The 25530-nt window shown below is 40.3% G+C and overlaps 1 protein-coding gene across 2 annotated transcripts in view; it reads right to left on the bottom strand.

Moving 5' to 3' along the window:
- med27 (mediator complex subunit 27) overlaps positions 1 to 25138 on the bottom strand; it is a 281704-nt gene extending 256566 nt beyond the window's left edge. For both annotated transcript variants that reach the window (XM_048558447.2, XM_048558448.2), the window contains exons 1-2: positions 24912 to 25138; positions 11773 to 11917 (exon numbers count right to left, since the gene is read on the bottom strand). In XM_048558447.2, the coding sequence (XP_048414404.1) occupies positions 11773 to 11917; positions 24912 to 25114 (348 nt within the window). In that variant the 5' untranslated portion in view covers positions 25115 to 25138. The remainder of the gene's footprint in view (positions 1 to 11772; positions 11918 to 24911) is intronic.
- Positions 25139 to 25530: the final 392 nt, after the last annotated feature.

Here is a 25530-nt window from a genome sequence, read left to right as displayed (position 1 = left end):
GGCACTACTTTCAAAGTCACAATCACTAAAACATCAACTTGAAATATAAACAACTAAATGAAAATAACATTTTGCTCTGGACCTGCTGTAATACTGAAAAGGATGTGCATATTCTCTGTAGGTCTCGCATAACTATAATAAGCATAAAATTCAAACTGGCAGTCAAGAGTAAAAATGCACATTCATTTCAGCCCAACAGTTAGCCGTCACCCATTCCCTTCTTTTCAGTAATTGTCAGTCTATTGAGTCAGTCTCTTCAACTCTCACTAATTCACAGGCCGTTCACTACATTATTAGATTTAGATCACTGAAACCTGCATGCACCAGTTTTACTACAACACAAATACTCTAGTAGCATTCATATGTGATATTTAAAACAAAGCTATTATTCATATCTTAATCCAATTAAAATGGGAAATTAGAAAGCACTATATCAGTGCCAATGAGCACTAGCTAGTCTACCTAAGCCAAACACCTGAACATTTTAAAAAAAGTTAGTTCCACATAGGTGGAGAGTTCTCCTTTTCTTTTTGCTCCAAATGGATTATGTTAAAGCAGATTTTAAAACTGAATTCCAGTTAATAGCTTTCTCAAGGTTTTTACTGTTAAAAAAATACACTATAAGCATTACTGTCTAAATACTATCTTAGTAAACTCCTTCTACTTTAAGCTGAAGAACACAGCCTCTTCCTTTTTAATTCTAGCAATTTAGCAAGAAACACTTTACAGAAATTCATAACATTGTCCCTTTAAGTAGATATTCAATTCTCTGTAACTGGTCCAAAGTGATTGTTAGCTCCTGAGGAATTATGTTCTTATCCTTTTTCAACATCTTTCTGTCAGTCAATCACAGAACCATCTTCTACAGTGAGGTATTTTGACAGAGTTTCTTCCAATTTTGTGTAAGTGCTGACAATTTGGTCTTTTCAACTCAAGAATGAGCCCCCACCTATGCAGTGAAACTCAGAAACTTAAGCCTCGAGCTGCTCTTCCTTTCAGAGCCTTGGAGAGTAACCCAAGAGAGTTCCAAATATATGTTAGAAGTCATGTAATGACACAATAGAAAAGTACACACATTGCCTGTTAATTGACAGGATGAAATATTTTCCAGTTTTTGAAGCTAAGTTTCTCTCCTGAGGCACGGAACTCATGCAAAAACCAAACTGTGAAGGATCACATTTGATATTTTCAAGTGGAACTGGCTAACAGGGAGGTTCGGCACACTGGCCTCTCACCAACAAAACATCAGGCACATGGAAGCAGGAGCTACATACTAAATACCCCATCTTATGCTCTGTTTTTTGGAGATCACAATAAAGATTGATCAGTTATTTAAGACATTAAATGAAATCATAAAAGCTGAAATGAACAGCATTATTTCATTTAACAATGGTCAGAAGTTACTGCAGAATCAGATTGCAATCCTGTATGAAATTCACATTTTCTACACTGCCGCCCACTGTTGTTGTTCTGGAACTGCATGTGACATCTTGGCACCAGAACACAAATAGTCTTTACATTCAACAATACTGGGGCATATGGTTAACATTACAAATGCCAATCACCAGGTGTCAGCAGTCCTGCCTGTGAAAGCTGAAAAACAATTCTTTCCGACTGATGAAAGCTTGATATAAAAGAGATTTGAAATATAACCCAAGATGGAATGCTGCCTATAAAAATTGAAAGCTAATTTAAGGGGCAGCAAATTGGTCCAGCATAACTAATAATATTTTTACCCAGTATAACACAATAAAGAAGAGGAAAATTCCTCACCTACAAACTGGCTTCTGCAGAGATACGACAGTGAAGCAATACAATCTCTCTACCCCACCTCTTTGTAACTCATTATTCTCCAGAGGTAATCTTCTAAAGATATAAATTATTTACATATTGTTTAATCTTTATAACAAAATCATAAAAACCTTTTTCATTGCTACTACCTAAAAATGTGGCCTCAGAGGTGGGACTGCCGACACACCCAAGTGTCTTTGGCAATAAATATGACTAACTTAAATAAATGCCTGTATATGGTTAAAAATTTCTTTAATCAAAATAGCAATCCATGATTGCAAAAGCGTGAGCAAACAAATCCTTCAGTACCGTCACTCTACCAAAAGGTGAGCAAAGTACCAGAAGATTGACCATTTTGTCACATTTCCACTTTCTTTTCTTTCAGCAAGAAATACTCAAAATTTAGTATACAACTGTGACAGAGCACATCACAACTCATCCTATAGGCTAATTACAGAAAATGTTAAAAATGTCTGAGAGATTTATATCATGCAGGTTTGCGATTCTGCCCTGAAATTGAAGCTCCGGTTGGAAATTTCATCAGCTCCAAATAAGTCATGTGGGGGAAAAAAACCATTATTCAAGTGGGGAGATGGGGAAGGCAAAGAGGAAGGGGATGCAGTCAAGTTGAGAAAGTTGGATATATACCTTGCTCCCGTAAAACCACAAGGAGGCAGAAAATATATAAACCACAGGGGGTGCAATTTCATTTCTCCACCACCTGCCATTTATATAGTTAATAAATCAATTCTTGAACCTAACAGTATTTGCTTTGAAACTGAGGGGAGTGGATATTTACGTTAGCTCCGGGGGGAGATCCTGATCAGGTACTTTGATCTTAAGCGTTACAGCCAGATCAGTCCACTATGAATGGCTCCAAAAAGGAAGGCAATTGGTGAAAACAAAGTATCTTCCACCATCATACAACAACCTGAACAAAGAAGAACGTTGGCATGGTTGACGAGAACACAAATTAAAAATCGTGCCTTCAACTTAAAAAAAGGGTAAATCCAAAACAACGTGTGTGTGTGTGTGTGTGTGTGTGTGTGTGTGTGTGTGTGTGTGTGTGTGTGTGCGCGCGCGCGCGCGCGCGCGCGTGCGCGGGGGGGGGGGGGTGAGTAAAGTGTATTGGTTGCCACCTACTCCTAAAACCCCACTCCCCAAGTTCATTACCTAAGATCACTCAATACATTAGACTTTAGCCGTTTATGCAGAATCCATGAGTAAATTAAAAATAAGGAACAGATACCACGACTGGGCATGAGCTCTCAATAACTTACTCAAAAAAAAGAGAAGTGTTTTCACCTTGCCAGTCTCCATAGCTCATGTTGGCACAGCTCCTTCTCATCTTCTGTTGCCAAACCAACAAATAAAAGAAACCATCCAGGATAAAAGACCCACATTCCCAGTAAATCCAAAACTGCTCTTCTGAAATGCTGCTGACCACTTCATTGCCATCAGAGCATAGTAACTACAGAATTGAGCTGTTGTTCAAAATGACCATCTCTCCACCTCTGCTAAACTTGCCATGTCCACTATGTATCTTCACTTTGAAAGGCAGCATATTATGAAATTCATACAATAAATAATTTTATGGATTTTTGTTTAAATCATTAAAAGCGGCAGTTAGCAAAATCAATCTCAGAACTACCATAAAAATTTCAGTATTCCATGTAATAAAAACAGAGTTTAACTGATTTAACAGCAATAAATCAGGAGTCATGAAAGCAAAATACTGTTACACCCCTCTTTACATAGTAGCATATACTCAAACTCCATGGGCACCATGAGATTCACTATTTTAAAAAGGTTACAAAATTAAACAAAGCACAGCACGTAGTAGGATTTTTAAAAATCTTCTATCTACAGTGAGATTCAACAAACATCACACTTTGATCAATCCAATTTGTTTTTGATCTAAGGCACATCATGACTAAAGTTTAAGCTCACATGCATAATGCAGAAGCTACTTAGACTACAATAAGTACTATTGATTTAACAAAAATAATTGTGTGGGAAATGCAGCCGAAATTGACTAGGGTCTAACAAGGGTTTTTGACAATTGTGAAAAGTCAATTTGGCAGACTTAAATGTCAATATGTCTGTAACAAATGGACAGAATGATTTTTCTCCTCTACCCCATGCCCCAAAAACATTAATCAATACTATAAAATCTCCATCAGCTACACTTCATAAAGGAGCTTGAAATTTATGCATAACTTTTCTCTTTCAACATTTGGGAAAGAAATCCCTATTTCACCCTATCAAAGATAGTGAAATTCTACTCAAAAAACAGAAGTTGGCAGCATCTGTGGAGAGAAAGCAGAGTAAAAGTTTCCACAGATGCCACATGACCGGTGTTTTTCCAACAATTTTTATTTTGTTTCTGATTTCCAACATCTGTAGTTCTTTAACTTTTCTTTAAAATAGTGAAGTTGTATTCTCTGATACTGGTTTAACCCTTGCAATGGACTAGACCAAACTGTGAAAAATTCATTAGGTGACTGTGCACAACTGATGTACCTGTGGTGGATCCATTTAATTCACGCAATTATTTTCAAATTGAGAAAATATTATCCATTATTGTATGACTGAAATATCATAAAGGAGGCTACTGCTATTTAGTTTAACCCATTTTTAATCCAATAGGTCTGGGAGCACCTGTGGGGTGTAAAAAAGCAAGGTTTCACTTCGAGTCCAGTGACTCTTTGTCAGAAGTGAGCAGCTAGGAAAAGCTAGCATTCATGCTGAAGAGGATGGCTGTTTTTAGTGGGGGTGGGGAAGAGAGAAGGGAGGAACGAGCGGAGAGGTGGAGATAGATACTAGAGACAGAAAAATATGAAAGCAGTTGGTAAACAAGGGCATTATGCATGGCAAGCCAGGATAGAAGAGAAGCTAAGTAATAACGAGAGCTGAGGGTAGCAGAAAATGGGTAGTCTGTGCTGGAAGCAAACCATATCATAAAGGTAACAGACAGTAGCATGGGTGAAAAATGAGCTGGCTGTGCTAAAAGCCTCCCGTATAAAACAGGAAGAGGGGTAGAGTGGATAAAAAACATAGAATGGTGGAATCAGTCTCTGAAAGTATGAATTCAATGTTGAGTCCCAGAGGTTGCAGAGACCCTGAGCAGAAAACAAGATTTTGATCTTTGAGTTTGTGCTGAGACTCGCTGGAACACTGCAGCATATCTGCAACAGAAATGTTGGCCTGGGGAGCACAGTGTGTTGAACTGGCAGGTGACTGGAAGCTCTGAATCATTTTTATGGGTAGAATGCAAGTGCTCTGCGAAGTGGTCACCCAGTCTGTGTTTCATCTCCCCAGTGTAGAGACCACACTGTGAACAGCAAACATAGTAGACTCTCTGGGCTCCATCTCATATCTGCACACATCTCTCTTCTCTCCACCCCCACCTTGTTTTCAGCAGAAATATCAAGTTTTCTTTGCTGCTATCAGTTCTGATCAAGAGTCACCGGGCTCAAAATGTTAACTCTGTTTTCTTCCCACACATGCTGACAGACTTGCTGAGTTTCACTAGCAATTTTTGTTTTTGTTTCAGATCTGAAGCACGCACAGTTCTTAGTTTTATTTAACCCAATAAGTTCTACATGGCATTTTCTACATACACAACTTGCACTTTTAACATAATACAGCATAATGGCTGAAGAATTTTTACATAGTGGTACAAAACATAATTTGACATTAAACCACCACAAAGTGCTTTTTAGAAACTGGACATTATTAATAGACACTAACTCCTGCCATAGACAAGAAACAAATGCATATGCATCTCAGCCAACTTTGTGGCAGTTGATATACACACAAGTACTTGTAATGCCTTTCCAAATGGCAGGCAGCAGGAGTTCATGGTTTCGAAATATTCTTATTTACCATCACATTTACTTTGCCTACTTCACTAAAAGATTACTTACTTGAACAAGTTAGACAAGTGCAAGGGCCTTCTACACAGCTTGGTTGGCTCACTTGGTAAATAAGGCACCTCTCAATTACCAGTTCACAATTTTGAGCCACATTAGGTATTAAATTTTTAAAAGGTTGCTGGGGGATAAGTTAACTGTTTCACCTGGGAATCTTGTATTCTCCACTGGAATAACAATTTGTGGCTCTTTGTGTGCTTTTATCTTAAAAATTGTAAGTCTTTACTTGGAATAAGTTTCTCCATTGTAAATAAATGCTTCAAAAGTAAGACTTATTATAGTGTAATCAAACTTAAAATGCTGAAGATAGATATTAATAGAATGTACATTTATGAAGGAAACACATTCAAGATCTTTCAGAGTCATAGAGTCAGAGTCATAAGCATAGAAACAGAATCTTTGGCCCAACTCATCCATGCTGAGCAGGTTTCCTAAGCTGAACTAATTTCATTTGCCTGCATTTGGCCCACATCCCCCTAATCCTTTCTTATTAGTGTACCTGTTCAAATGTCTAAAATATTGTAATTGTGTTTGACTCTGACTTCCTCTGGCAGCCTGTTCCAATTACGCACCACTCGCTGAGTAAAAAAGTTGCACCTCATTTTCCTTTTAAAGACAGTCATAGAATCAGAGTCAGAGTCATTCAGCAAGGAAACAGACCCTTTGATCCAACTAGTTCTTGCTGACCGTGTTCCTAAACTGAACTAGTCCCACCTCCCTGTGTTTAGCCCTTATCCCTCCAAACCTTGCCTATTTATGTACTTTATCCAAAATGCCTTTCAATGTTGTAACTGCACCTGCATCCACCACTTCCTTTGGCAGTTCATTCCAAACAAAGTTTAAAAAAAAGTTGTCCCTCATCCCCGACACTGGGGAAAAGACCTTTGCTATTCACCCTATCTATGCCACTCATGCTTTTATAAATGTCTATAAGATCACCCCTCAGCCTCCAACATTCCAGGGGAAAAAAGTCTCAGTCCATCCAATGTTTCCTTATAATTCAAACCCTCCAGTCTCGGTAACATCCTCGTTAATCGTTTTTACTCCCTTTCCAGTTTAATAACATCTTTCCTATGGCAGGGCAACCAGAACCATTAAATCCATCCCATTCTTTCAGTGAATCCATTTCTATCATGTATGTTCAGATGAAGCCAACTTCATCAAGTGAGCCTCCAAAATGTATACCTTCTTCCTCAACTGAGGATTCTCAAGCACCATTATCAATGGGGCCCTCAACCAGGTCCAAACCATCTCCCACCCTCACCCCCTCCTGCAACAGCAATAGGGTTTCCCTTGTCCCTACCTAACATCCCACCAGCTCCAAATCCAGAAGATCATCAGACGGCATTTCCATGATCTCCAGACACATGATCCCCTCCCATCGCTTGTCCACTTCCTGCAGGGTCTGTTCCTTCCAGACACCCTTATCCGCTCTTCCTTCACCCCCAACACCTCCCCCACAGCACCTTCCCCTGCAACCGGCAAAAGGTGCAACACCTGCCCATTTACCTTCTCCCTCCCCAGTATCCAAGGGCCCAAACACTCCTTCCAGGTAATACAACACTTCACTTGGACTTCCACAAAACTAGCGTACTGCATTCACTGCCCACAACGTGTTCTCCTCTACGTTGTGGAAATGAAGTATAGACTGGGCGACTGCTTCGCAGAACATCTACGGCCCACTCGCAAAAAAAGACCCTGAGCTACCTGTTGCCTGCCACGTTCCCTGGCCAACATCTGTGTCTCTGGCTTGCTGCAGTGTTCCAGCGAAGCTCAGCACAAGCTGGGAGAACATCTCATTTTCCACTTGAGGACCCTGCAGCTCTCCAGACTCAATAATCGAGCTCAATAATTTTAGGGCCTAAACTCTGCCATGTCCCACTTCCCTCCACCACACACCAGGCCTTGTTACCACACTGCCTGCCATGACTCATTACCTGTTCTTAGTCACTAACAGTTCCCATTAACAACTATTCACCCTCTCAGCCTGATCGTTATCAACTGTTTGTCTGTCCAACTGCTCTTCTCTCTCTTTAGGCTCTATCCTATCATTTATTCCCTACCCCATCCCCCTCCCCCTTCCTATTTTCTGCATATAAAGTGACATTTTCCCAGCCACCATCAGTTCTGAGAAAGGGTCACTGGACCCAAAACATTAACTGATTTTTTTCTTCACAGGTGCTACCAGGCCCACTGAGCTTTTCCAGTAACTTTGTTTTTATTCCTGATTTACAGTATCTGCAACTCTTTTGGTTTTTAACCAGAATTGTATGCGGTACTCCAAACGTGGCATGACCAATGCCTTATCCCGCCATAAAATGGCATAGTGATTCCTGTAGTCAATGCTCAGACCAATGAAGCCAAATGCCTTCTTCACCACCCTGTCTACCTGTGACACAATTTTAAGGAACTATGTACCTGCACCCCTAGATCTCTGTTTGACAACACTCCCCGGGGCCCTACCGTTAACTGTGCAAGTCCTGCCTGAGTTTGTCTTACCAAAATGCAACACCTTGAATTTATCTAAATTAAACTCCATCTGCCATTCCATGGCCCATTGGCCCAATTGATCAAGATCACATCGTACTCTTAGATAACCTGTTCACTGTCCACTGTACCACCAACTTTGTCATTCATAAACTTAATAACCAGGTTCCTTGTATTCTCATCTAAATTGTTTATGTAAACGATGAATAAGTGGACCCAGCATCAATCCTTGCTGCACACCGCTGGTCAGAGGCGTCCAGTCTGAACAACAACCCTCTACTCTTTTAAACAAAAACTGCAAACAGAAAAGTCAAGCCCACTTCAACTCTGTCCACACCTACGACTCTATGGGTAGGGATAATAAGGGGTCAAAATGTAGAATAAAAACTGCCTGACTCAGTCGAATGAAAAGGAAACTAAACATCAAATCTCCTCAGCTCCAGCCCAATCAAATGTTCCCAGGATGGGGACAACAATGGTCTAAGAGTAGGAGGGTATGGTTCTTCTACCCATTGCCAATGAAAATAAAATTCTTATGTTGACCCCAACAAGCATTTCTGGCACAGGGACAACATGTGGTTAAAATAAAAGTCCCCTTGGCTCTTTCAAAGGGTCCAAAGTTGACGCAAAGGTAAAAATAAAACAGCCCTCTTCCTGGGGATCAAACCAAAATCAATCCCGAACATAAAATCTAACGGAAACTTGTACTATGGAAACAAAAACAAAAAAAAATCTGAATCAAAATATTGCTCATAATACAGTCCAGGCCCCTGCACCACCCATTGGTCACAAAACGTCTCCACCGTACTGGTGAGAACCACATGCTTCCACTCCAGGTACATACGAGCACAGATGTAACTGCGAAAAGGGAGCAGACAGAACTAACGAGCCCCTCCTTGGCCCACTGCCTGGACATGCTTTTGGCCATGCTCAGGAGAAAAGCCACAAGGAAGTCCACAGATTTGTCCACCCCTTCCCACCGTGGGTGCCCATAGTTTAGGAGCGAAAAGCAACCAAAATTTCAACATCAGCTCCTTCAAAAATTAAAAAGGGGCTGCAACCACATGCACTCGTGAAACATGGTCTCCTTCAGGCACAGAACGTGCACGTGATCAGCACCCGGTAAATTTATACAGTCTCCCATTGCACAGGACCAACATGTGCAGCACTCTCTACCTCAGATCTCCAATCTAAGAGGGGAGTATCCCTCTGTAGGGGGCCCTCTACTGGAGATCTTCATTGCCAGAGGGCAAACCATGACACCAAGTCGTATCCCGGCCTTGGACCATAACATAGCAGTGAAGAGTGTGCAGCATCAGGATGCAGATCATGCTTCCATACCGTGTGAAAGGGCACCAGGTAGATATCCTTGAGATGGTTCAGACTGTGGGGCTCCACATCATGGGGAAGGGTCTGTGGCGCAGGGCCGACTTAAGAGTTCCAGTTGGAACAATTTCTCATGCAAAAAGCCGTGCTGACCATCGCTAATCAGTTCTCATTTTTCCAAACGCAAGTCGAACCTGTTTGTCAGAATCCCCTCCAACAACTTAGCCACCACTGACATCAGGCTCACCAGTCTATAATTCCCTTGCTTTTCCTTACAGCCTCTCCTAAATAATGGCACATTAGCCAACCTCCAAAATTCTGGCACCTCACCTGTAGCTATTGATGATATAAATATCTCTGCTAGGGGCCCCGTAATTTCTTCCCTACCTTCCCATACAGACCTGGGATAAACCTAATCAGGTCTCAGGGGATTTATTCATGTTTATGCATTTTAAGTCCTCCAGTACCCCTTTTGTAACACAGAAACTTTAAGACATCAATAGTTTTCCTTGAGTTCCCTAGCATCCATGTCTTTCTCCAAAGTAAATACTGACAAAATATTCGTTCAGAAATTCACCCATCTCCTCTGGTTCCACAAATAGATGGCCTCATTGATCTTTAAGGGGCCTCATTCTTTCCCTACTTAACTCTTTTGCCCTTAGTATACTTTTGGAATCTCTTTGGATCTCCTTAATCTTATCTGCCAAAGCAAACTCATGCCCCCTTTTTGCCCACTAGAGGTCCCTCTTAAGTGTACTCCAACATCTCCAGTACTCAAGGGATTCACTCGATCCCAGCTGTATATACCTGACATATGCCTCCTCCCTTTTTTTGGCCAGAGCCTCAATATCTCCAGTTATCCAGTGCTCCCTATTAAAGGGAAATTCTTATTTACCTACATGGAAACTCAATTGCCTTAAATTCCAGGGATGAGAAAATTTCAAAGGCAAAGTAATATTGCAACAAACTAGTTTTTTTTAAAAAAGTCAGTTACTTTTGCTATTAGAAGAAGCCAATTGTCAAAATTAGAGATAATTTAGACGGCACAGTGGCTCAGTGGTTAGCACTGCAGTCTCACAGCACCAGGGACCAGTGTTCGATTCCCGCCTCAGGTGACTGTCTGTGTGCAGTTTGCACATTCTCCCCGTGTCTGCATTGGTTTCCTCTGGGTGCTCCAGTTTCCTTCCACAGTCCGAAGATGTGCAGGTTAGGTGGATTGGCCATCTAAATTGCCCGTAGTGTTCAGGAGTGTGTGGCTATAGGTGGACGGGTCTGGGTGGGACGCTTCAAGGGGCAGTGTGGACTTGTTGGGCCGAAGGGCCCGTTTCCACACTGTAGAGAATCTAATTTTTAAAAAAATGGGAACTGCAGATGCTGGAGAATCCGAGGTAACAAAGTGAGGAGCTGCATGAACACAGCAGGCCAAGCAGCACCCTAGGAGCACAAAAGCTGACGTTTCGGGCCTAGACCCTTTCTGCTCTAGGCCCGAAACGTCAGCTTTTGGGCTCCTAAGATGCCACTTGGCCTGCTGTGTTCATCCAGCTCCACACTTTGTGAAAATTATTACACTGCTTGGTTATTATTAATTTCAATCAGCTAATTCTGTTGTAACATAGATAGTTATAAAAATACAACTTGAAAACATGCATTCTTGCATGATAGAAAGCAGAGCTGGACTTAAAACTATCTATGCCTTCAACAATCATTATGTTCGCACGTGTGTAGTGGCACTGTTTTTAGCTAATGAGATCCAACATGTTTGGACCTGACAACTCATTTGTGATAACTTAGTCAACACTTTAGGAAAATTACAGAATGAACAATGAGTCAGTTAGAGTTTCAGATCTTAGCGCCTTCTACTTACCCTTCACAATTTCTACATGCCTGAAATTCTCATCTTTTCTAGCCAGCAGAGAAAATAAAGGATGAAATACTGTAAATTGAGTTGAATGTACATGGTTGCCGCCAGCGAGATCCTTGAATTACTGTCAGTTATTTGGGAGGTTTCAATTTGTATGATACAATGTCAGAAAAATTGACAAACTGATAGATTCCTTCTTTTAAAAAAAGGATAAATGCACTGAAGTTGTGATCTATTAAAAAAATCCTTATACAAAATAGTTTTTTTTAATGAAATTCAGAAAAGGATAAAAAAGGGAGAAAATGAGATAACAACAGACTGGCTGGTGAAAGAACTGACCAAAACAAACATTAATATTGACAGGTCACCTACCTTGTTGGACCACTTGTATGCCTGCAAAAGTTGACTATACAAGGGGGTTTTGTCTTGCACTGGATCAAGGCTCAATAAACCACTGTTATGGAGTGGGTGGCTCTCTGATGGCCGCCCCACCAGATTACTCAGACGTTCCAACTCACTGAAAAATCAAACAACACCAGCCATTAGTTCATTAGCTTTACAGAACAAACTTCATGCATGCAGTCATTCTTATTTCAATTAACTCATTCAGAACAATAACTTTAAAACTTTTCTTAAACAAATAACCAGAAAAAAAACCAACTATGTAAAAACTTTGATGGGATTTTCACATGTCTCTTTTTGGCGTGGAAACACAGGGATTTTTAAAAAAATACAGCATTAACGTCACTAAATACAGACGGACTGAGAAAGCAAAAGGAAGAAAAACAGATGGGATAACACATTCAGTGTCACAGAGGACTACCTGTGTTTCAAACAGCAGAAGCAACATGCAATTGACAGAGTTAAGTGATCCCAAAACCAACAGATCAGATATAAGCTCTGCAGTCTTGCCACAAACTGTTGTGAATGGGGGATGGATAATTAAATAACTAAGAGTTAGAAACTCCAGAAAAATCCTAGTAGACAATGATGGGGAAGTCCAAACAACAGTGCAAATGGCAAGGGTGAAGTATTTGCACCAATTTTCAGCCAAAGGGATCAATCCCACATGCTTCCTGGAGGTCACAGCATCACAGATGCCAGTCTTCAATCAACTCAATTCATTCCATATGATATCAAGAAATAGCTGAAGACACTGAATACAACAAAGGTTTTGGGTCCGACAACATTCCAGCAGTTACACTGAAGATTTGCACTCTCAAAACTAGTCACACCACTAGCCAAATGCAACTACAGCAATGGCACCTATGTGGCAAAGTGGAAAACTCCCTAGGTTCATCTAGTCCACAAAAAGCAGGTTAAATCTAACCCAAAACAACTACTGACCTGTCAGTCATCAGCAGTGCTATCAAACGGCAGAGGATCATCAGACCATCATCTACCAATTCCTCGACAGTTCACACACCATTCTAACTCGGAACTATTATTGCATTCCTTTGCTGTCACTGTGTCAAAAACCAGAATTTCTTTCCAAATAGAATTGCAAGTGCATCAGGATACTCATGTGCAAGAGCCATAAGCAGGCGCAGAGCATGAGCACTTTACACTTTGACTGCAATATTACTCACAGGCCTCAGCATTTTTTGTTAGTGCTTGGATGCTGGACTCCTGATCGAGAACTACTGCTGGACGTCTTATCCATACTGTCGCTCAAACTTTTCTCTCAAATATACTATTTTCACTCTCAGCAAAATACTTTCCTGATCCTAATATAACACAAATAACCTTCCAGCTCAGCGAGCAAACTCACATCCATAACACAAATTATTTTGTTCAGATATGCACATTCTACTCTGTTTTCTGCTGTGAAACCAAACAAACTAAAACCAGAAAGTTGAATTTGCACACCCATTTCCAAAGTAGATCCTAACTTGTACAGATCTACTTTTCATCAAACAAGGATCATGAAAGTTAACAGATAATATTAAAGGCCAGTCTTTCGATAGAATTGGAATTGAGGATTTTGTTAATGTCCTTCTGCACAGTTGCTGAAACTCAACTGTCACCCTTCCTAAAGTCAGATAATTCAGCAAGGCCAGACAATCTATCCTGAACCAGTTAAACTTATCCAAATCATTTTTAAAAGTTGTATAAGAGGGTATGATAAATGCTAACTGCACTGCTACAAGCCAAGAAATAAACAACATTACCCCATGCAGTATAACGTGGATAAATGCAAGGTTACCCACTTTGGTAGTAAAAACTGGAAGGTAGATTATGATTTGAATGACTGAAAATTGAGAGATGGGAATGTTCAACAAGACTTGGGCATCCTCGTGTACCAGTTATTTTAAGTAAGCACACAGATACAGCAGGCAGTAAAGAAGACAGGCATAGGATTTAAGTACATAACCAAGACATAAGACATTTAAGACGTAAACAAGGATAGTCTCCTGCAATTATATAGAGCATTAATAAAGGCACACCTGAAATACTGGGGGCAGTTTTGGTCTCCTCATCCGAGGAAGGATGTTCTTGCTATATAGAGATTGCAGCAAAAAAAAAGTTTACATATTGAATGCTGGGGTGGCAGGAATGACACGAGGAGAGATTCACTCAGTTAGGAATATGTTCACAGGAATTTAGGGGAATGAGATGGGAAATCTCATAGACGCCTATAAAATTCTAACAGGACTAGACAGGATAGATGCAGGGAGGGCGTTCCTGATTGTAGGGGAGCCCAGAGCCACGAGTCACAATTTAAGGGCAAACCTTTTACAACTGAGACGAGGAAAAGTAGCTTCACTTACAGAGCAGTGAGCCTGTGGAATTCACCACCACAAAATGTCTTTGAGGCTAAAGCACTGTGTGCTTTCAAGAAGGTGGTAAATATAGCACTTGTGGCTAAAAGGGATCTAGGGATATGGGGGTAGGCAAAATTACAGTATTGAACGCAAATGATCAGCCACCATCATATTCAGTGGCAGAGCAGGCTTCAGGAGTTGAAAAGTCTACTCCTGCTCCTACGTTTCTAAAATGACATCCCTAATTACAAGTCATCTCTGGAGCAAAATATGTTCTGCCTCAGAGATAAGAGTACTACAACTGAACCAAGCTAAGTGCCAAAATCTGAGATTCAAACATTTTGAACAGATTGTGCAATATCCAGGATGTTATTTTGTTCACATTAGTCCAGTTGTCATTTTTAAAAGAATTACAATGCCCAAATCGTCACATTTTAAAAGTTTCATAAAACTGAAAATCCAACAGTCAAATTAAATTTGGCCACTTTCTCACTCCTGCCTCCTGATCTTCAGGGAAAAAAGTTCACCGGTTCATAAAATAAATGCAGCAAACTGCATGCATCTTTCTAGAATGCAATTCTACTCATATTTTAAAGAGGACAGAAAATACATCCATGTGACAGTGCCATTGCTTTGAAATGGTTATTTTATCTTGGGCTTTTGTTTTGAAGAGAGGTTGCAAAGGCAGAGGCACAGGAGTGAGTACAGGAGACACCCTTAGTTAACATCAGGGGGAGGCTTTTAGGTCTTTTTTAAATTAAAAACAAGTTGTAACAATGGAAGAGGAATAGCCAGTTCTCACAGATGAAACTTTCTAGTTTTATTTTTAGCTGTAAAATCAGAAGCTGTTTGGATCCGCGAACAGTTGGAGCTTCAGTAAAATGATTCCTAGCTGCTACATTCTCTGAAATCTCTCAATGTTGTTTCCTCCTGGATTAGAGAATTGCCTGTAAGAATCTGTATCTAAAATTTATCCTTTTGCCAAGGGGTGTGTTTACAAGATGTTACCAGATTATAACAGATAATTAGTAATAGGTACAGTATCAATTATTCAGTTAAGTTTTCCAATAGTTATCTAAATTTCTCTTCTGTTTATATTTTAATTATAGAGTTTAAATAAAATGTGTCTTGCTTTATGTTGAGTGACCTAAGTTGACCAGCTGTATCACATCTGGAACACACGCTCCACATCTACCCTTAAGATTAGAAAAAGTTAGGGTCTAGGCTACCTTCTTAAAATATTTTGAAGGGGTCTGGTCTAGTCCATAACAAACCTTAGTTGATATTTTTCTTCAAGAGAGGTTGATGACTGCTGCTGCAACTGAAATGAGCTATTATGTCCAGATCAAGCAATTATGGGGCCTTCCTATTCAAAATACTTCAACAATGTTCACTGACAATTACTGAGTGATTAATGGGGCCACCAATTTGAAGTTTTAAAAATAACCCATAGCCTTTTACTTTTCTCATTGTATAGAATCATATTGTCTGCGGCTCAGCGCAGGTGCATTAAATTCACATAATAAAACATTTTTGGTGCTGTGTGTTCTTCACAGCTAAGTCAAGGATAATGTTTCTGAGGAAGCAATGCTCAAAGGAACAATCATGCAAAATTTAAGTCAGTCGCAGGGAATGGTTACTGCCCTAAATGTCAAATTTTTTAAAATATAGATGTAATCTCACTATAAGAGCACTGAATCTGTTCTTAAAATCCCACTACAGTTTATAGGAATGAGTTCTATTCATAAACTAAAACTGTCAACAGGCCTCAGACAGACTAAAACTTCCCACTCCCATCTGTACCCAGTGATTGAAAACTAAACAGAAGCATTATTTTGGCCTCTATATTTCATAGAATCTCAGAATCCCTACAGTGTGGAAACAGGCCCTTCAGCCCAACAAGTCCACACCGACCCTCAGAGCATCCCACCCAGACCCATCCCCCTATAACCCACCAAATCTACTGAACGCTACAGGCAATTTAGCATGGCCAATCCACCTAGCCTGCATATCTTTGGACTCCAGGAGGAAACTGGAGCACCCACAGGAAACCCATGCAGACACGGGGAAAACGTGCAAACTCCACACAGACACACAGTCACCCAGGAATGGAATTGAACCCGGGTCCCTGGCACTGAGAGGCAGCAGTGCTAACCACTGAGCCACTGTGCCACCCAATATTGTTTACTATGAAAACATAAGAAGCCACGAGTCCTTCCAACAAAAAGCTCAGTGCACAGACACTGTTGTGAAGTCAGTGAGCTTCTAAAGGGGAAATGCAAGGAAAAACTAGAAGAAATTAAATCAGTTTAAGTAATAGAATAACAAAGGTTACTGCATTTAATTCTTGGGATTATACCTATATTTAACGCTCTCTTTCCAACAATCCCAGTTGATTGCTCCTTCTTTTCAACCATCATTTTTAGCAATTGCAGCTGGTTTTATAATCAGATGCTTACCAAGTGACAAATGCATTTTTACAGTTAGCCTTAATGTGAAATGTGTGTCTCCCAATCAAGCTCTTCTTAATCTAACACAGTTATAGAACAGGGCATCATAAGGGTAATATTGTCATCAATACAAGTGGAGAAAACAATACTTAGGTAATTTATTATTGCATCAAAACTTAATTCATCACTTCAAACTGCTCTCATTAACTACCACCAGCAATTCTTCATCCTAGTTTTATTTGCCACTAAGTACTTCATCTAGATTATTCAAATTTTGAAGCTCTGAAACCATAATCTTTTATAAATCGGCGTTTTCATGATTCAACGAGAATGGTACAAAATCTAAAAAATCCCTGTTGCGAAGTTAAGTAGAGTATTTGTGGATTGGGAGGCAGGATGCTTGAATTTGGTGTTTGTAAAATATTGGTGTTTGTGAAATGCCAAAGGGGAAAGCATTGCATGGCCCTTTGAAAGATTGTGCTTTTTCTATGCTTGGAGATGTCTGTGAGCAGCTTGAAAGTTTGCAAATACAGAGAGCTAATTGTCATCTGCTAGGCATAACAGTTCTCTGCTCTTACAGAAAGCACCATCTATTCACAACAGTACCACGGCACTCCTAGCTAAGATTCCTGACAGAAGAATCGACAGAGAAGACACAGAACATTTCAAAAGATGTAATCTGACTGTAGTTTCCACAGACTAAATTCTATTGCTTTGTTATCTAAGTTGTACTTGCACTTATTGGAACACCATACCATTAGAATCTTGTGTTATCTGGGATTTCTTCTGTTTTTAAATAGTTAATTTGTTCACTATTAGAGTTAGATCATTAAATTGTTACTTGTTGATTGTAAAGTGAGTGTCAGGGATTTATTTGATTTAACCAGTAGAAGCTACTGAAAGAGATAGGAGGAACTGTAGATGCTGGAGAATCTGAGATAACAAGGTATAGAGCTGACGAACACAGCAGCCAAGCAGTAGAGGAGCAAGAAGGCTGACATTTTGGTCCTAAGGAGGGTCTAGGCCCAAAACATCAGCCTTCCTGCTCCTCTGATGCTGCTTGGCCTGCTGTATTCATCCAGCTCTACACCTTGTTATGTCAGAAGTTATTGAAAGACAGTCTGCACCTCTTTTCATACTCCTTTTAACAGATTATAGGGCAAGGTGCTCCTCTTTGGATGCTTACGTTTTGGTTCTGAGGGGGTCAACCTCCACTTTATAACAGATTGGGGTCTCGGGTCCCTGACCTGGCCAGCTCGCGTCCAGGATTTTGACAAGTTGAGACAGATTGGGTCCAGGATTTGGCCAGATTTGAACAGGCTTAGAGTACAAAAGGCTCCGGCAGATTTAAATGGACATGGAGACTAGTGCCCTAGATCTTTAAATAAAACTTAGGTGAGAAGTGGAAAAATTTAATTTTGGTTGCTTGTTGTTGTTTAAAGTCAGAAGTGAGGTAATGACTCTTTCAGTCACTAAGAGTTTTCTGGGGGTGGAAGTCGTTACTTGGGTGTTTTACAAAAAGAAGCAAGGAAAAGCTGTTGGAACTGGCAGACAAGCTGGAGTTGGGGTTGTCTCTGTCTGTGAGAAAGGAGGTAAATTACAGCAATAGCTCAACATCTAAACTTGCTGGAAAGGCCATTAGAAGCTTTAGAAATGGCTAGAATTTGCTGAACAGGAAAGAGAACTGAAACTGTTTGAATTACAGTTACAAGCAGAAGAAAGGCAAAAACAGACAGTGATCAAAGAAAGGAGGAGGAGAGAGAGAGAAGAAAAGAGAGAGAAGAAAAAGGAGAAAGATGGAGAGTTTCAACTTCGACAGTTGCAAATTAGACAGGAAAGCTGACTTAAAACAATGGAATGAAGGTAGAGGATAGGCTTAGTCAGGAGGAAGGTGATGGTGATGGTGATGATGAGCAAACTCATCGTAGCCAAAGACTTGGCAGGGATTTGTACAACTATGTCAAAATATTACTAAAATTCAATGAAAACAACGTAGAAGCCTTTTTCATTTCTTTTGAGAAACTGGCTCAAACAGATGAATTGGTCAGAGACGATGTGGATAATGTTAATTCAGACCAAGTTGGTAGGCAGGGCTAGTGAGGTGTTTGCAGCACCGTCAGAGGTAGTGTCAGGAGAATATGAAGTAAAACAGGTTATTGTGAGTGCCTACAAATTGGTTCCAGAAGCACACAGACAACAGTTCAGAAATGTAAGAAAGAAATCTTATATCGAGTTTGAAAGAATTGAACGGAGCAATTTCAAAAATTGGATGAAGCATTAAAGACAGAAGAGACATAAGAGGCTTACAGATGTTATTGTAATGGAGGAGTAGTTTAAAAAAATCTCACTTCCAGACGTGATTAAGAGCTCAAGTTGAGGAGCAGAAAGTTAAAACAGTGAGAACAGCTGCAGAGATGGATGAATATGCATTTGTGCATAAATCAAAATCTAGCTTCTGGCAACAATTCTGTGGAAATGGACAAAGAGGGAGATCCTTCAATGAAAAACTAAAAGTAGATCACATTGAGAAATGTTTACTACATGCAAAGAAAAGAAACCCAAGAGAGTGGTAAACAGGTGAGAGGCTTCAAGTGTTTTCACTGCAATAACGTAGGCCACACAGTCACAGTGTTGGTGGCCTAAGAAAGGCACTGGGAAAAAGGAGGTGGTAAAAAAAAGGCTAAACCAGTGGGATTATGGAAGTAGTGAAGGAAATCCCCAGAGAAGTCGAGGAGCTGCAGGAGAGTGCACAGCCCAGTCACGGCTGGATGGTAAGATAACACCCAATCTTTACAAAGACTTAATCTGTGTGGGAAAGGTTTTCTCAGGTAGAATGGGGGGGGGGGGGGGGGGGGGGGGGGGGGGGGGGAAGAGAGGAGAGAGAGTACGTAAAGAAATTAAAATATTGAGAGAAATGGGAGTTGGTCAGTCTCCAAAACTAAGAGATGAAAATATTTGCACTCCTTCTGAAATATTGCTCGAGACAGAGATAATCTGTGGAATAAAAAGGAGAGAGAATTAGTGTTCCCCTATGTAAGGTAAGGCTAGAAAGTCCAATCAAGACTGAGGAAGGTGATGGTGGGAGTGATTGAAAAATTCTAGGAATAGTGTGCTATTGGAAACGAAATAGCCGGATCACAGGTGGGTTGATGCCCATTGTGGCAGAGAAGCCAAAAAGAAAACTGGGGAACAGAGTCACAAGTTAAAACAAGAAGGGAGTTGAGGTCCGGTTAGCTGGCACTCTGCTTGACTAAGTAGGTAGAGGATCAGGCAGAGGTGTTTCATTTTGAAAGATTAATGGAGTTACAACAGAAAGATGAGATGATAAAGGATTCCTATAATACAGCCTACTCTGTAAAGGATCAGAATGTATTCCAGAATGCTATTACCCAAAAGGATAAAATCCTAAAGGCAGAAATAGAGACCTTCGCAGGTCAGTGCCAATAAGAAATGGGCAGCAGTTCATCAAATTGCGTTGCCGTGGAACAGAATCAGGAAGTACATGGGTAGCACACGAATTACCTGTAGGGGGTTATCTATGAGTGAGGAAGACTCAGGCTAAGATACAAAAACAGTTCTACTGGCCTGGATTACAGAAACAGGTGGTTGAATTTTGCCATACCTGTCATATGTGTCAGATGGCAGGAATGCCACAGGTAGTAATAAAACCAGCACCTTTGATGCCAATTGCAACATTTGAAGAATCTTTAACGCAGGTTAGGATTGATTATGTAGGTCCCCTCCCTGAAAGCAAAAATTTGGAACCAGTATTTGCTAATCATAATGGATGTGTCTTCCAGGTTTCCGGAGGTAATTCCATTATGGAATGTCAAGGCAGAAAAGCTTGTGGAGGAGTTACTTGCTTTCTTTACCCGTTATGGACTACCCAGAGAGATTCAGGTATTTAACACTTTCAGTCATGTGTGTACCATACTGAATCCCAGGGAGCATTGGAAAGGTGGCATCAGACCCTAAAGGCAACCCTGAGGGCTTATTGCCAAGGTTACCCAAATGACTTGGATAAAAGATATCCCATTTGTATTTAAGGTCCTTGAATAGATTTGTAGATTGGGTTGTGGAGCTGTGGTTGGTTCACTCGCTGAGCTGGTTTGTTAGCTCACAGACGTTTCATTACCCTGCTAGGTAACATCATCAGTGCAGCCTCAAATGAAGCACTATTGCGTTTTCCCACCTGGTATTTAAACACTGGGGTTCATTGGAATATACAAAATTCCACACAAAGACTGCAATAAACATTACATTGGACACACAGGAAGAAAACTGGCCACAAGAGTACATGAACACCAACTAGCAACAAAAAGACACGACCAATACTCATTCGTCTCCATTCACACGAATAAGGTGAACCACCAGTTCCATTGGGACAATACCAGGGGATCCTAGGGCAGGCCAAACAGAGACTAGCACAGGAATTTCTACAGACCTGGTTCTCCACCGAGAAGGCTATCAACAAACACACAGGACTAGATCCTATATGTACACAACTGTGAAGGGAAACCAGAAATGAGGTAAACAAATCCAATGGAAGCCAAAGTTTAAATACCAGGCAGGAAAACACAACAGTGCTTCACTGGAGGCTGCACTGATCATGTTACCCCACAGGATAATGAAAAATCTGTGAACTAATGAACCAGCTCAGGTGGTGAACCAACCACAGCATCCCATTTGTATTATCTGCTGTTTGAGATGCTCCAAATGAATTGACTCAGTTTACTCCATTTGAACTGATATTTGGATACAAAGCACGAGGGCCTTTAAAATTAATTAAGGAAAAGTTGATAGGTCTGAAGTCAGAGATCTGACAATTGCATTATAAGTATGTGAATTAACTATACAACTTTGGAACCCTATACACAGAACCCAATGAAACAAAAAGCAGACAAGAAATCTAAAATTTGTACATTTAGGGTAAAGTATTGGTGCTGTTACCAGTGGTAGGAAATCCCTTCAAAGTAAGGTTTAGTGATCCCTATCAGATTGAGAAAAAGTTGTCAGATGAATTATCCTTTACAGAATAATTGAGTATCATCAGATTTGGGAACCAACATGATCAGCATACTCCACTCACTTTTGACTTGGCTCGATGATGTCTCCTTGGTGGATTGCTTCCACTTCCTTCTGAACCTGCACTGCTAGAGGATTAAGCCTGCAGAGGTGTTCTTTTTAAAATCAGAACAGCATTCCCTACGTCAACCTCATGTACTATCGTGTTAATCCTCCCCATTCTATTTCAATATATGTCCTCATAGCATTGCAATAAATCATTCAATTTAGTTCTTGGTTTCTGGGGCAAGTAGCTCACTATCTTATCACATTCCCTTTTTCTGTCATAGTAAGGTTTCAGCATGTTCATGTGACATACCCAATAAATTTCTCTCCTATCTTGCAAAGGGAATCGGAGAAACAGGTATTAGTTACTGCCACCTCAGGAGAGAGGAATCCAGATGATTTGGATTTTGATATGCCTCTGAAAAAATTGAATAATGAGTAAGTCCTTTAGGAATGGAATAGGGTAATGAGCTAGCTGTCCCAGGAACTGAGAAATGGATTGAAAGACCTGTTCTCACAGTACTGCAACATATGTAGAAATAGAATGGGGAGAACTAATGCAATAGTACGAGGTTGACATAGGGAATGCTGTTCTGATAAAACAACATCCCCACAGGCTTAGTCATCACAAAGCAGTGCAAGTTCAGAAGGAAGTAGAAGCAATGCTCCAAGAAGACATCAGCAAGCCTAGTCAATGCGAGTGGAGTTTGCTGATCGCGTCGGTTCCCAAAACTCAGGGCACTCAATGAATGAGTAGATTATCGGAAGGTCAACACCATGACCAAATCTGACTCATACCCAATTACAGGGCTAGAGGACTGTGTAAAAAAAAAAGCCAGAACAAGCCACTTATGTCACAAAGTTGGACTTACTTCGCAGTTACTGGCAAGTACCTTTGTTGGAAAGAGCAAAAGAAGTTTCTGTTTTTGTAACTCCAGATGGGCCAAATCAATTTAAAGTAACGCCCTGTGGAATGAAAAACACACCCAGGGACTTTTCAAAGGCTTACAAACAGAGTTGTTGCAGGATTGACTGACTGTGCTGTCTACATAGATGACTTAGTGATCTTTATCCATTCATGGAAAGATCACATGAATTATTTGGCAGAGCTCTTTGAGAGACTATGGAAGGCAAAGTTGGTCATAAACTTGGCAAAAGCAGAATTCACGAAGGCAGAGGTGACATTCTTAGGGCACAACATCAGACACGGAACCCTATACACAGAACCCAATGAAACAAGAAGCAGACGAGAAATCTAAAGGAAAACACAACAGTGCTTCACTGGAGGCTGCACTGATGATGTTACCCTACAGGGTAATGAAAAATCTGCAAACTAACGAACCAGCTCAGGTGATGACACCAAGAAACATGAAGATGAAGACCAACAAGGAATCTCCAAGACCAACCTCAAAGAAGGAAGTGCTACGATTTTTAGGATTAAGCGGATTCTACAGGAAATTTGTACCAAACATTAGTAACATAGTGGGACCATTGGCAGATTTGTTAAAAAAAAAAGAAATTTCAATCGACAAAGCAATGACAGGACATATGAGAATTTAAAAGTAGTGCTCATCACTGCACCAGTTTTAGCCACACCAAACTTCTTGAAACCATACAAAGTCACCATCAATGCAAGCAATATGGGTGTTGGAGCCGCGTTGTTACAGGAGGATGATTATGGAATTAAAAGGCAAATCAATTATTTTTCAAAAACTCAACATCCACCAGAAGAGATATTCAACCATTGAAGAAGAGTTACTGAGTTTGATACTGGCCTTACAACATTTTAGTGCTTACGCTACAAAGAATCAGAGATGGTTGTACATACCAATCACAATCCTTCAACATTTCTGGAAAGATTTAAGGACAAGAATACCAGATTATTTCATGAAAATGAAACTGTGGATGCTTTATCGCAGGTTTAAGCGAAAAATATTTATACAAGATAGAAATGGTAGTGTTCAATGTTATATACAAATGGAATTAGTATAAAATGTGTAACTTTAGATTAATGAACTATGGATCTATCAATACAATACAGTTAAGGTTTTAGAAAAAATATGAAGCCATCTTGTCATAATAATTGTTCATTTTTTTAAGACAGGAGGCTTTGTGGTTTGGGAGGCAGGATGTTAGAATTTGGTGCTTGTAAAATGCTGGGGATGGGTGTAAAGCATTGCGTGGTCCCTTTAAAAGAATTTAATTTTTTAATTGCTTACAGACATCTGTGAACAGTTTGAAAGTTTGCAAGCATAGAGAGCTAACTGCCATCTGCTAGAGATAATAGTGCTCAGCTCTTACAGAAAGCACCTCTATCCACAACGGTACCACAGCAATCCTAGCGAAGCTTCTTGGCACAAGATTTCGACAGAGAGGACATAACCTGGCCGTAATTTTGACAGACTAAATTCTATCGTTTTGTTATATAAGTGGGACTTGCATTTATTGGATCAGCATACCATTAGAATCTTGCATTATTCAGGAATAGTTAGTAGTTAGAAGGGATTTGTTCAATTTACTAATAGTTAACTTGTTCACTGTTAGAGTTAGGTAAGTAAACTGTCACTTGCTGATTGTAAAGTGAGTGTCAGGAATTTATTTGAATTAACCACCAGAAGTTGCTGAAAGACAAGTCACACCCCTATTCATACTCTTTTTAACAGATTATAGGGCAAGATGTTCCACTTTGGGTGTTTCAATTCTAGATTTCAAGGGGGGCAGGGAAGATGGGGACAACCTCCACTTTATAACAACCCCAAAAGAAGAATCTTACTCTGCAATCAGGGAAACTCATACATGTTTATCTTTACCCTACAATACCAATTATCTACGCTATATTGCAGTGACTTGCAAAATATTTCACAACGTCCAAAAGATCTGCAAAGAAACAAAAAGAGCTGTGGACTGCTGGAAAATGGATAAAGAGAGGTTTCCGAAAGTAAATACATATCACCATAAACAGGTGAGGACCAGCTCTAAACTACCTACCAAATTAATCCTTTTTTTAAAAAAATCTCAGTCGTGGCATCTCACTGCAATCAATAGGAACATTCCTCCACTTTTACTTTGAAGTCATGAACTAAGTCTCAGATTGCAATTTAGGAATCTACGACCGCAGCTACAACAATGAACGCATGTAACTGAAACACTCCCTTCTGAAAAGGAATTAATCTACCGCCACAGCTCAATATTCCAATTCTGCTCCAAAACTCAGCGCCTAACTTACTTCAAGTCCCTGTTGACAGCATGAAGATTCTCCTGAAAGTCGCTGATAAAGGCCTTTTCCCTGCCCTCCAGGCTCTCTTTATTTTTCATTCCATCCTTGAGCGTGTCAAAAACTCGGGTAACACTAGACCGAAGCTGCTGGATGGCATTAATGGCATGAGCGAACGCATCCAGATTTATCCCAACACTCAAAGTATCCGCCATCTCTCAACCGCCAACTGGAGACCGTTTCGGCGCACAGTAATGACGACACCATACACAATCTTCGCTTTTTGATGACGATCAAACCCGTAACTCACGCTCAGTCCAGGCAGACTACAACTCCCAGAATGCAGCGCGGAGCCCGTTTCACCCAAGAACAATTAGAAAGTGTCTGTGAAGTGCAGCATCCAAGAGAGAAGCACCAGTTACCGCACAATTCATTATTTATTCAGCTATTCACAGGAAACGTGTCATAATGAGCAAATGTCTATTCTACGTCGTTGAAAATAAATACGAACAAGAGACCTGAAATGTCAATATACTTTATCTGCGTAACCAGCAGTGAAACTCTCAGAATACATGAACCAATGTTTCATCTGTTAGAGAACATAGATTAGATTTTGCAGTCAATGAACTTT

The sequence above is a fragment of the Stegostoma tigrinum genome, chromosome 29 (genome assembly GCF_030684315.1).
Source record: "Stegostoma tigrinum isolate sSteTig4 chromosome 29, sSteTig4.hap1, whole genome shotgun sequence".
NCBI lineage: Eukaryota > Metazoa > Chordata > Chondrichthyes > Orectolobiformes > Stegostomatidae > Stegostoma > Stegostoma tigrinum.
Note: the sequence above shows the minus strand (reverse complement) of the source record. Positions and strands in the feature narration are given on the sequence as shown.